At 30.4% G+C, this 13,080-nt stretch overlaps 1 protein-coding gene across 2 annotated transcripts in view; it reads right to left on the bottom strand.

Annotated features, from left to right (window-relative positions):
• LOC118181202 (guanine nucleotide-binding protein subunit alpha homolog) overlaps window positions 1–13,080 on the bottom strand; it is a 29,624-nt gene that overhangs the window by 14,725 nt on the left and 1,819 nt on the right. For both annotated transcript variants that reach the window (XM_035350278.2, XM_035350279.2), the window contains exon 2: window positions 10,948–10,998. In XM_035350278.2, the coding sequence (XP_035206169.1) occupies window positions 10,948–10,998 (51 nt within the window). The remainder of the gene's footprint in view (window positions 1–10,947; window positions 10,999–13,080) is intronic.

The raw sequence follows: 13,080 nt of genomic DNA on the forward strand, positions 1-13,080 counted from the left end.
AATGATATGACTCTACACACAGACTTGGTTTATAACTTCTTAGAAATGCATTAGCATTCACCAGCTAGTAGATATTATTTCTGCTCTAGTTGCTATGCTTTCAATAAAAACCAACATTATGGTAATGAATTAGTATAACAAAAAGCTATTTTTAATAAAACTACTTCAGTTTCATGAAAAAATTCTGAATTCAGGAAAAAAAAATTATATACATTCATTAATAGCAAAGTATACATCAACAAATTTAAGCCAGAACTAAAAACTGCCATAAATTTTAGCATTACCATAGCATTCCTTGCCATAGTAAAACTGAAATGTAACCCTCATTTCACACTAATTTCAGACGAAACGGTTCATAAGACTATAACAAAAAACTAATATGATTTACTCCCCCCTCGCAATTAAAATATATGGCCTCCGGTTCAACCTTCATAATATATATATGCAGTAGAACCTTAATTGTCTAAATTAATTTAAACTGAATTTGATTTGGATAATCAAGTAATCCAGATTTAAAAAAAAAAAAGAGGGAGGGGGTGGGGAAGAATTTATAAATGCTCAATGTGACAGCAGTTACATAACTTCTGTTATCTAATGTATTAAGAATTGAATAATTTTTTAATCACATTTTGAGAAAATAATGTAAATGTGTATACAGTCAAAAGTCTTTAATCCAGACTCGTCGAGACTTCGGCGATTCCTGATTATCGATTTTTCCGGATTATAGATCATTAGTTTAAATCTGGTAGGATAGCATGCAGAAATTATAAAATTAAAAATATGAAACTGTAATTTATGAAATAAAGAACAATTGTCATCTAAAGGGTATCAAATTTTTTAAAAAAAAGAAGCTTAATATTTATTTGCTTACTTTATTAAACATTTTTTTCAATGTAAGTTGTTTAAGTTGCTTCGTTTTATGTGATAATACTTTCTCTTTAATTCTATAAACAGACAAAATTTCTTGTTCAGTTACAAAGTTTCGCTGCTCTCCTATAATTGCTGTCTCGAGAATACTGACTAATTTGTCAATCGAAATTTTTTCGTTTTCAATAACCTCTGTTTCACTTTCTTCACCATCGGAAGCGAATTATAATGACGAGGAATTTGATTTAAATCATATCAAAGACGGAGTACATTGAGATGAAATACTACATTTAGTAAGGAATTATAAGCCAAATAAAATAAAAACATCTACCCTGAAGATAAGGATAGTGCTGACAGATCAACTTCCAGTTCATTGCGCACCACAATGTCCCCCCTCCCCGCAAAGCAGCGTGAAATTGATAAACAGATTTGGGAATGGTTAGAGAAACAAAAGATATGCCTTTATCCATTTTTTGCAGCAATTCTACTTTTTGTTTGATGGACATTGAAACATACTTTTGCTTTGTAGATCGTTTGGCAGCTCCAGCATCGGAAATTCTATTTGACATAATCGAAAGTTCAAGCTTACTTTTATAAAATTGCTCTAACAGTCTGCAAAAAATAATAAGCCGGATCCAATTCGAAGATTAAGGAACAACGCGATCTGCAACATTAACTGAAATAGATAATTAGATAATTTGAGCTTAGCTTATACCCTCAGTTACACATTAAACGCACATGCGTAAACGTATTATGCGCACGCGTTAACGCATGCAAAGAAAGTTTATAGCTTTGAGGCCCGGATTATAGATCCTTCCGGATTAACGACTTTTGATTGTATTATGTTTAAATTAAGTTCAGTTAGTATGAGGTTTAAAGGAAGAGGTTATACAGATTTCTCAGACTACATTTAAAATTTTACAAGCTGCTAAATTATAAAATGTTCGTAGAATTAGAGACCTTTTGGATTAGGTTTCATACACATCTATAGTATGCTGAACAGCACTACAAGCTTAGAACTAATGTGGTTCTGTTTGATCCAGTTATTAGTATGAAGTCCTTTCAACTTGTGAAGTAATCATATGAAAAACAAATTCTCTATATCAATATCTGTGGGTGATATTTTCAATTTATTACACATTCAACATGTGCACTGCCAACCACGAGTTATGTCATAGGTCGAAGTAGGCTTCGTAGATTGCTTGGCAGCAAACGTGTTAAAAATACTAAGATTGTAGTAATAGTCTTTGATTGAGCTGTCTAAATTCTTGATGTCCAAAATCCTTAATCAACCCATATCATATTTATCTGACAATGGTTTGCTGTATACTCTTTTCTAAAAAATTCCAACATATCTATTGTGTATAGAATAGATAAAAACGTCCTTTTTGTGATCAGGTATTAAGAGTGCAAGTTTCGAAAAACAAATAAAAAAAATTTTGTAAACTATGTTCAAAATCTACAAATGAGGCACAAATTATGCAAAGTTTTCATTAATTCTATCCACAGCATAAAAAAAGGTGCATGTAAATAAGCCCTAGCACATGGTCAAGCCTATTAAACTCAGATGTTTTCCATGTGCTTTTTTTGTGCACATCATGTACATAGCACAAAAGCACATATATTTTTTAAGTTTTTTTTAAAAACAATTTTTAAGTTTCTACTTTAATGTTAAAACCCAAAAGCTTAGCTCTAGCTTTAGACAGATAAAACAGAACTGTCTCAAAGTTTTTATTTTCTACTTATTTACTTTAGATAATCAAGGACCTACTCCATAAGTATTACTATTGAGAAAAACAAAGTGAAAATTACAAAGATGAAGAACACGTAATAATAAAATACAGTATACAGATACTTTCATGTTGTGAAAATTAAATTAAAAATTTTTACCGAATTTGATAGGTTTTGCTAAACCTAAGATTTAAGAAAATATATTTATAATATATACCTACTTTAAATAATATTAGCTAAATAAGAGAATATAGAAAAATAAAATTACAATTACAAGATGAAATTACAAATAAAGATTCAATGATCAAAGTTGTAACTTCTTTCCCTGGGATAAAATTTATATTCCTTAATGCAGAATTTTAAAGCTTTCTTGGAATGTATGCACCTGTGTATGTATGTGCATAGTATACACACACATATATGTATATTCGTACTTGCATATATGCAATGCATATATCAATACATAGATTTCTGAATCTGATCCCCGATAACAGATCAGTATCCATAAAATACAACTAAATAAATCTGCACATATTTATATAATTCTGTAATCTTTAGACATGGAAAATATGAAATTTTCAAATTAACATACTAACAGACTTAGGTACTGTTCTGCGGACCGGATTAAAAAATATAATGTATGCATGTGTGTATTTTCATACATGTTTATATGCATATACACATGAATGCATACATACATTTCATTATCTGGTCCTGATAACAGAACAGTATCCAGACTTATTTTCAACTGTTAGAAATTGTGATTTTTTATTAATGAAATTACGATATGCAAAAACAATTTTAGCAAAAAGCCAAAGAGGAAAAATATGTACTCGAAATCAACTCACAAGAAAAGTACTCTTTAGAAAAAAATGCCCATATTCATAAAATAATTACTTTTTGCAGTACCCTGGGACAAAGGAATCTGTTTCAGTTTTTTAAAAGTTTGCATAACTGTTGTTATCCAAACTAATGTTTTTTTTAGATTAGCCAGAATTTGCTCTAAAAATATCATTGCGTTTTAATCATCTTGAGACATAATGCCAGCTCTAGGTGATCAGCTTCCAGTAAGTTATGACAATTTAGGAAATTTCAAATTAAGGATAATTACCTTTAATCTTTTAAAATGATTTTTCATATTTATTGTAAACAATAATTTACACTAATATACTAGGCTTCTAATTTTTAATTGATATACCCATACCTTTCTCAAATTAACACTACACACATCTTGCATCTTTTAAGGTTATGAGTCATAGATTCAGAATCTCTGAATCATATAACTGTCTCCTTAAATATTACAATCAATACAGAAATCATTTTAATAACATAGTTCATTTTTAAATTAAGTGCATATTTGTAATCAAGTTTATGCAAGAAATTTAATATAATAAATCTCAACCGAATAATGAATTTTACATCTAGATTACACCTTCCAGAATAATTTGCCTAGATACTTAAGATACCAAAGCAGCTTTGTCTATTACATTTCTTAAGCATCAGCAAGACATTTCCTTGATAGTTTTATCTAATGAGTAGAAGGTTGCAATCCTTAATAATTAAGGAACAAAATTTTTTATGCATTCAGGGAAGGATAGATGAAATGGTTTCATAATTATATTTAATACATTTAAAAAATGAATTCTTAAAATTCCTTTAGTACTATTTCAACAATGCACATAGACTGGCCTATTTCTTTTTAAATTCTTTTTCCATACAAGACATACATACGTTGTTCTTCCCATGTGCATAGCAATCTGTTTTTGCTAAAAAAATTAAAGAATTGCACTAACTCAGCATCAGACATAACCTTGGTCACAAAATCCTAAAATGAAGGGGAAATGAGACACACAATGCATTTAAACAAGCTACATTATTCTCGAAGCATTCAGAAAGGCCAAGTCTAAGATTTTGCCAAAGGTGGCAAAAAGTGCAGTATGCATTATGCTAAAACACTGAAATTCTCATAGGAAGGCTCATAATCTACACACACACTGATGAATATATCAAGAGAAGTGATAAGCAGTCTCGGGGGGGGATGCTATGCACATATCATATTTCCCAGCCAATAAGACACACTTTCTTACTCCAAAATGTAGCTTAAAATCTGCTTGTGTTTTATAAGTCGAGGATATAACTTTATCCTCTTCTAAGATGCAAGTTGATTCATAAGGAAATTACTATTAAATATTTTTTCTTCACCAGGTATAGAGAATGGTTGCCTTTATTACAAATGTTGATAACACTGTTTTGAGCCAGTAAAAAGCAATAGATTTTTAATATTTCATTGACAGTACTTCCTAAAAATTCCAAATAAATTGCATACGTAAAATATCGAAATACGAAAAAAACTTACTTTGCAATAGTTTCATAGTAAAACTTAATTGAACAAATTGACAACAGACATTTTTAAATTACTAATTTTCAATTAAAGCACAACCCCTTCAGGGCATCTATGATTTCCTTGCTGCATCGGCAGTGCTGAAAAACTTTTATCCAATCGCTATCTAGAACTAAACAAATATCCAAGCTCATAAATAGTACTGCAACTAACTGTGCCTCCTCTTTTATTGCCTATGCTTGTTAGCTAAGCTAGTTAAAGGATGTCTCTTGCTTGGCTGCTTCTATTCTTTGTTAAAATTTTGATGCATCAATCAAAATCAGGGAGTGCAGATTGTCCCCATTGTGATATACTGTGCCACAGAGTAATCAATAAATAATAAAGATATGTTTGGACTATCAAGTCATTTTGTAATTCTTCTAAAGCTCCCATCATCTTCTCCCGTGTAATCAATATTTTAGTGATCTAACTTGATCTAATTTCAATCCACTTGTGACTGCAGAATAATTAATGCCTTCAATAGTCAAGCACTCATCTAATATCAAATTATCTGCAACGAACTAAATTTTCATCACATGTATACAATGTAGTGCATATGTATGAATACTATGTAGCATAATGTAGTTTGTTTTCAACCCACATGTTAGACTATGGGCCACGATGCTGAAAGAAGCTTAAAAAATAACTTTCATAGCACTTATTCAGGAGCAATGCAGGATTGCTTCAGTGCATCATTTTTATAAACATGGATAAAATTGTAAAAAATTCTGGTTTAGTAATGTGCACATTTAGTGTAAATTAATACAAATAAATAGCACAATTTCTCATTTGAAATCGTACCATACCAATCAAGACATATTACAAACCACAGCAACCAAATACATGAGTGGTTAGGAAGCTATTTTCTTTCAAAGTCATCTAACTTTTTTTTTTTTTTTTTACCTTTCTGCACTGCCACTCACTTTAGCCCCACTTACAATTAAAAATGATAATATTCTTTCTTTATTATAACCTTTTAAAATGTAAGCAACAAATCATGGCAGCTGCCATGTCTACACAACTCACATTTGTTTGTTTAACTTATACTTGACACTTTAAAATAAAAGGGCTCGGCTGATCTTTGGAATATGGTAACAGGTAGTTTGGTGACATTTTGGAAGCGATAAAGGTTACTACCTAGGACTTTGGGAATAATGTGAGAAGTACTCAGTTCCGATTAGGCATTATTTTGTGTGAGGGAAATGAGAGATCATGAGATATGTCATGTGACATTAACGGACGAATCACTGTTCTTTAATCGGAAAAGGGGGTATATTTGTAAAAATATCTGCTGTACTTTATAGCAGTAGTTTCATTCTATGTTCTGTGAAATAGTGTTGTTTAATATTTGGATTCCATGGCCGTATATAAAGTAAATCCGAAATTTTTATTACGTTTATGTGTAATTGAAAAGAATTCCTTAATTGCGGATAAGTATGAATGTCCAATATGTGGGAATGAAATGAGATTGTGTGAAAGGAAGAATATTATAGATAGTTTGAATGGCGGTGCAAGAAACCTGGTGAAAATGGACATTTTGTGATCCGCCATGCACTCAAGATTCTGTAGAAGATTAGGTAAGTTAGTATTTTTAATTATTTGAGGATATTATTTTTATGCATTGTTCTAAATGTAAGGAGTAAATAAATTAATATGGTATTATTGGAAAATTGTTATTAGCAATGATTTAGTTTAAAGTAATTAGGATTGTAAGCTAATTTTTACTAATTTAATGTATGTGCTTATTTATATTTTAAGTAGTGTTTTTTAATTTAATTATATTTTAATTTAATGATCGTGATTTTGAGAGTTATATGTTTGTAGTATTTTGGAATACGTTTGAATAGAAGTAAATGTGCATGGAAAGAATAAGTATTTGACACTAAGTATTTGTAATCATTTTTAATGTTTTGTTATAAATTTGTTGGTGACGTTTATAATAGATAATTTAGAGGTAAAAGTTTTTGGATATTTTATTTATTTAATACGTGCAAATGTCCATCCTTGGAAAGGATATATACTTTTTTGCGATCAGGTAATTTCATATATGTCCTTTTTACAGAATTTAAAGATTCACAAAATTTTCATGGATTTTCGTGAAAATTTCCTAATTTATGAGAAAAAAGCAGTGTACATGGATATAGTGAAGAGTGTGCAAAATGCCATTTTTGTGCAATTCTGGGATGTATTTTTAAGTAAAAATAAGTCGATGTGTACATGGTTTAGTGATATTTTAATTAAATGATAGTTATTTTGTGAATTTTATGTTTGTAGAAATTTGGTATACGTTTCAGTTGAAGTAAACGTGTATGGAAATAATTTAAATATTTGACACTAAGTATTTGTAACCATTTATAATGTTTGCGGTATAAATTCGTTGGTGACGTTTATAATATAATAGATAATTTAGAGGTAAAAGTTTTTGGATATTTTACTTATTTTATACGTGAAAATGTTCATCCTTGGAAAGGGTATATACTTTTTCGCAATCAGGTAATTTCATATATGTGCTTTTTACTGAGTTTAAAGATTCACAGAATTTTTTTGCATTTTCGTGCAAATTTTTTTAATTTATGAGAAAAAAGCAGTGTAGATGGATAAAGTTAAGAGTGTGTGCAATGCCATTTTTGTGCAATTCTGGGATGTTTTTTTAAGTAAAAATAAGTCGACGTGTAAATGGTTTATGTGTATGTGCTATTCTGAAAAACGCACAAGGAGTTTGCGATTGTGCACTTTTCCCCAATTTTGCAGTTAATATTTGTCATGATTAAGCAGTTTTGTTCCATAAAATTTCTAGCATAAGTGTAATTCGGCTAGCAGATTGTTGGAAAAAGTGTTGAGTAAATAAAAAGAAAAGAAACATGTCTTTACTTTGTGAAGACAAAATGGCGGCGAAAAAAAAAATAGGGGGTTGCTGTAGCAGAGTTGGTCGCCAAATTTTCGCCAACAAATCGATAAGTTACCATAATCCAAAGATCAAAGGGCTCTTCTGGTTTGCCAGTTTAACGAAAGCATCTCGGTGATGGTTCATTGGAATCACAATATCTCTTGTGATAAAACTAAGATTCTACAATAAGTGAAACTTAAGTAGCATAACAGCGTCATTCAGTGTGTAATACATTTCTTTTATCGTTCATATCTGCTTTTACACAGAAAAACTAAGTGTTGCATAAAAAGTTAAAAGTAGAACACTGACAGAAGACTCTCTAAAAAAGAACTGCGTATTGCTATGGGGATGTACTGTACAACTGTGTAAAAGGAGAAATTAAGCGACATCACACAGATCCATGGGCTGGATCTACATGATGTTGCTTAATTTCTCTTCTAGCACAGTTGTATAGTACACTCTCACAGCAATGTCCGCATTTTTTCTAACATTACTCTCATTATTACTCCTTTGCATTCCTTGCTAAACCGTGAAGAATATTCCGACATGGTGGAAAATGTGGGACTACATCTGTCTATCTAATATGATGACAAAGTACTGGTGTCCCCATTTTTTGTTACCTGCCATGCAGTATTCCATTTAAATTTGAAATTGTGAATTATGCTTCTCGGCATGGAAATAAAGCAGCTGAATGGGGTTTTGGTCCACCTCTGATTGAAAAGGTAATACAAGAATGGAAGAAGCACAAGATGGAGTTAGAAAATGCAGATAAGAAAGAAAAAACTTTACACTCATGTGCTTGTAAATTGCGTTAAAACTTGAGAAACATGTTAAGAACAGGATAATAAATCACAGGAAAAATTGTGATTACTGTTTCAACAAAAATGATTTTAAATGAAGCAAGAAACTTAGTGATAGATATGCCTATTGATGTCGTGGTGTGAGAAATTCCTGAAGAGAAATGGTCTCTACATGTGTACCAGTACTACAGTAACACAAAAATAGCCATTTGAATATGAAAGTAAGATCACAAAATTCCACAAATACATTATAAACTTGAGGGGCAGAAAGTGTTAAGATGGGAAAAATAGGAAACATGGACAAATAGTCTAATATCTGATGCACACTGCGGGAGGAAAAAAAAGGGGGGGACAGTTCTACATTTCCCGTTCTGCTGGGCCGATTGACAAAATGCAAATTGCGTTTTTCATGTCTCGAAAGGACGACTTAGCATATATATTAGATTTATATATAGCATTGTTCTAACACAGGTATTTTGACACAAAATCAGATTTTTTTCTGAAATAACATACCAATTTTTTCCATATTTCGATTCTATGACTCAAATTATGCCTAGATATTAAATTTTGTAAAATTTGCTGCGAAAATTATGGACAAATTCAAAAATTTATCTTGACAATTTTTTCAGTTTGGACCAAGAATAATTCACTTGGAAAATCTCTTAATAATAAGTGGCAACCAATTTTTTTCCCCTGGAGCAGGAAAAAAGGGCACCTCGTTCGTACCTTTTTACATTGTTCATGATGGAAAAAAGGTCGAAGTGTTTCTACTTCCAAATAATTTTAGCAAAGTGTCTAAACCACATTTGATGTTTCATCGTTTTCAACAAATATGCCAAATTTTAAAACGCGCCAATATATAAATTCACGTATATCTTCAGAAATTTTGAATAAAATCCAATTTTTTGCAGGTATGCTTAGAAATCAGTCTACTTTAAGATAATAATTTTATAAAAATTATTTAAAAATACAAATTTTAAAAACAAATCGTAGAAAATGGGTGAATTTATTTGAACCTAAATTTCTAAATGTGAAAGGAAGAAACAAATAAGTTTAATAAAAAAAGAGATTAATAAATATATACCAAACTCAATTAACATTGAGGACCTAAAATTTTGAGAGCTATTTTTTTAGAAACTACTCGCATGATTTTTACAAAACTTGGTATGTTATTTCAGAAAAATTCCGATTTTATGTCAATGGTATATATAAATCTAATGCGTATCCTAAGTCGCGCTTTCAAGACATGAAAAATGCAAGTTGAATTTCGTCATTCAGCCCAGTAGAACAGGAGATATAGAACTGACCCCTCTTTTTTTTGTGCAGTGTACCATCAAACAGAACAGTGGATGTTAAAGGTGCTAAGACAGTAATAAAAGATTTCTGGTAACGAGATGATGTGCTATACCGTTATTCTTGCATGTTGTGCCAATATTTTAGAACTCCTTCCTTTTTAGTCTTTAAATGAAAAATGCTGCCTAAATGTACAATTCTGCATAGAATTTATATTTATCCCAAAGGATGGATTTATGGAGAGGGTATAAACATGTGGTTACAGAAAGTATCCAGGTGGACTTCTGAAGAAATTGTCATTTTTAGTGTATGGAATTAGCAAGGTGCTAGATGGAAGTGAAGATGACATTATATAATGAAAGTGACAAACAGCAACAGTGACAACGAATGAGAAAATAATTGAATATACGACTTTGGCACCAGTGATGATGAATTTCTGGGCGTAATCTGATGAATAAATGCTAATTTTTTAATGTAAAAGTTCTGTTTTCTTTGTATAAAGTGTTATCATTACAACAAGTACTTTATTCCTTTTCTGCCTGACCAAAATTTTTTTGCGAATTCTAACTAATAATAATGCTAATAAATTTCAGTATATCTTATATGCTAATAAATCTCGTATGTCAGCAAATAAGGTACCTAGGTTGTCACATAAGTACTTTTTGGTAACATGGTGGATATTTTTCCATGACTTTATAGAGATGTAGATTAACAGAAAGCTCCTTATATTCTGCCAAATATATATTGATGTATTTCCCCTTATCAATTCTATAAATGAAATAAAAACAGAATTTTAAGATAACTAATTCATGTTGAAAACAATTAATCTAAATTACTTCAAACTGTGATAAATTTATACTACTGATTAAAAAGCGAAATTGCTAATAAACATGCTGATTATCTATACATCCAAATATTTCCTCAATTACTCAGATTTTTACAAATGCAATAGATAATTGAATAAAGAAATTGCAATGAATTTTACTTACCGGACTAGCTAATCTGGTCAAATTTTCAAAGAAATACAGAACATTATCACCCTATAGGATAAAAAAGAAAACAGGAAGATAAGTAATATTAAATTTAAAAAAATCATTTAAAAATGATGCATAATTACCCTCATATTACCATATACCCTCCTAATCACCATTAAAGCAATTTATAACTGTAAAAGAATAACTATAATGTTTGGTCATATTGAGCTCTATATTTTCATCTGTAATACATCCTCCATATCCTTCAGATGCCTGTCTGTAGCTCAGTAAACAAGGCCACTGAATAATGGAACAGCAGAGTTTGGTTCCTAGAAAAATGGGCTAGTTGTACAAAATCTGCAAGTATATTACGAATAAACACAAGTTTCCTTCAGAAAAGTCCTCAACAAATACACCTATCTAAGGCAAGATCTTCATAAGCTTTGCCATAATCAAGCAAATAGACTTATCTTTGACAAAGAACGTTTCTCTAACCAAGGATTCCCTAAAAGACTTAAACACTTAGACAACAGAACAGTTTCACGAAGAATTTCAGTCATTTCTGTAATTTAGAAAAAGGAGGGAGATTGCTTCAAACCTGATTAAAAACCAAGGTCATCCCCAACTGAGAAAATGATAACTTGGCGGAATTATAAGGATGAATAACAGAATTTTATCTTTAAAAAATGTATATAACATAAGAGTGTCTTATACATTGGCAAATAAGGCAGCTACTAAGATGGCCTAAGATCTGTATTTGATATATCTATAATTAAAATGAAGAAATCAAAGCCAAAACTGAAAAACAACAAACAGAGATGATTGAATTATTTATAATGGCAAAATAAAGGGTATGTTAAAGATTGTACAATAATTAATGTCATTATTTAAAACTTAACTACTTCTTCACTTATGATTTTCAACTCATGTTTTTATTACTTTTCTTGTTGTTGAATGGCAACAATCATTATTGTTATTAAGAAAAATATTCTTTTCTTTTTTATGTACGGTTTAGAAAGCAGTATTTCTGAAAACATGAACAACAGTATTAAAGATCTTTCTAAGAGAATCACATCTACAGAAGACCAAAATAATTTGAAAACACAAATAGCCACACACACATAAAAAAAAAAAAAAAAGTACAGCGAATTCTCTGTAAGTACTCTCACTACACTTTTTTTTTAACTTCTAAGCAGATATATTAAGATCTAATTAAACAAATATAAGCATCTGAATTTCTAATGTAATAAAACATGGTATATTATTATACTATAAATTTGCATGTATTAAATTACTGCAATTCAGAGGCGCAGCCAGGGTTTTCAGCACCCGGGGACAACTGAAAATTTTGCGCCCCTTTCTCTGTGCCAAGAATGGAAAATATTTCACTCTAAAATTTCGTAACGTCAATTTGGCACCCGGGGTCAGGCGCACCCCTTGCCCCATCCTAGCTACGCTGCAATTATAGAACAAGTTAAGGTTATCTGCTTATACAGAATTATCATGCATATTATGGACATTTGAAGAGAGAAACATTAGTAGGTTTAAATAAATGATAAAATATTTCATTGTTATTTAATAGACTTGAAATGCACTTTTTTTAATGAGATTTATAACCAAAAAAGAATTTTACTTTAAAAAATTCACCAGCATTTCTTTACATATGTATAATTTTTAATCATAACAGAAGTCTGCAGAAATATTAACTACAGTTTGCATTTCTTTGACAGTTACGAACATTCCATTTATATTTTGCATTGATTTTTTTTATGCATAACAGAATTTATTAATGTCTTTCATATTTGAAAGGAAAGCAGGCTGTTTAAGCAGCTAACTTTAATAAAATCAGCAAAAAAGAAAAGTTTTTAATTTAGCAAGTCAGATAATGCAACCTTTTAATACAGAATATATTTGAGATGTATGGGATACATCAAACATTGAAAAGGGGACTTAGCTGCACTCTTTAACATTTTCCCACAAACTATTTTATTTACAGAATTACGAATAAACCTGAAAGTACATTGATCTGTACTAACAGGAATACCTTTAAAAATACTTGATCCACTTATCTGTGTGCCATATTTAAATACACATGTGAGCTTAAATGTCCAGAGATTAAATTTCTTAAAAGCATTATTTCAAACAATT

This window comes from Stegodyphus dumicola, chromosome 3 (assembly GCF_044657685.1).
Source record: "Stegodyphus dumicola isolate Sdum_Otavi_A_Nest chromosome 3, ASM4465768v1".
NCBI classification, from domain to species: Eukaryota; Metazoa; Arthropoda; class Arachnida; order Araneae; family Eresidae; genus Stegodyphus; species Stegodyphus dumicola.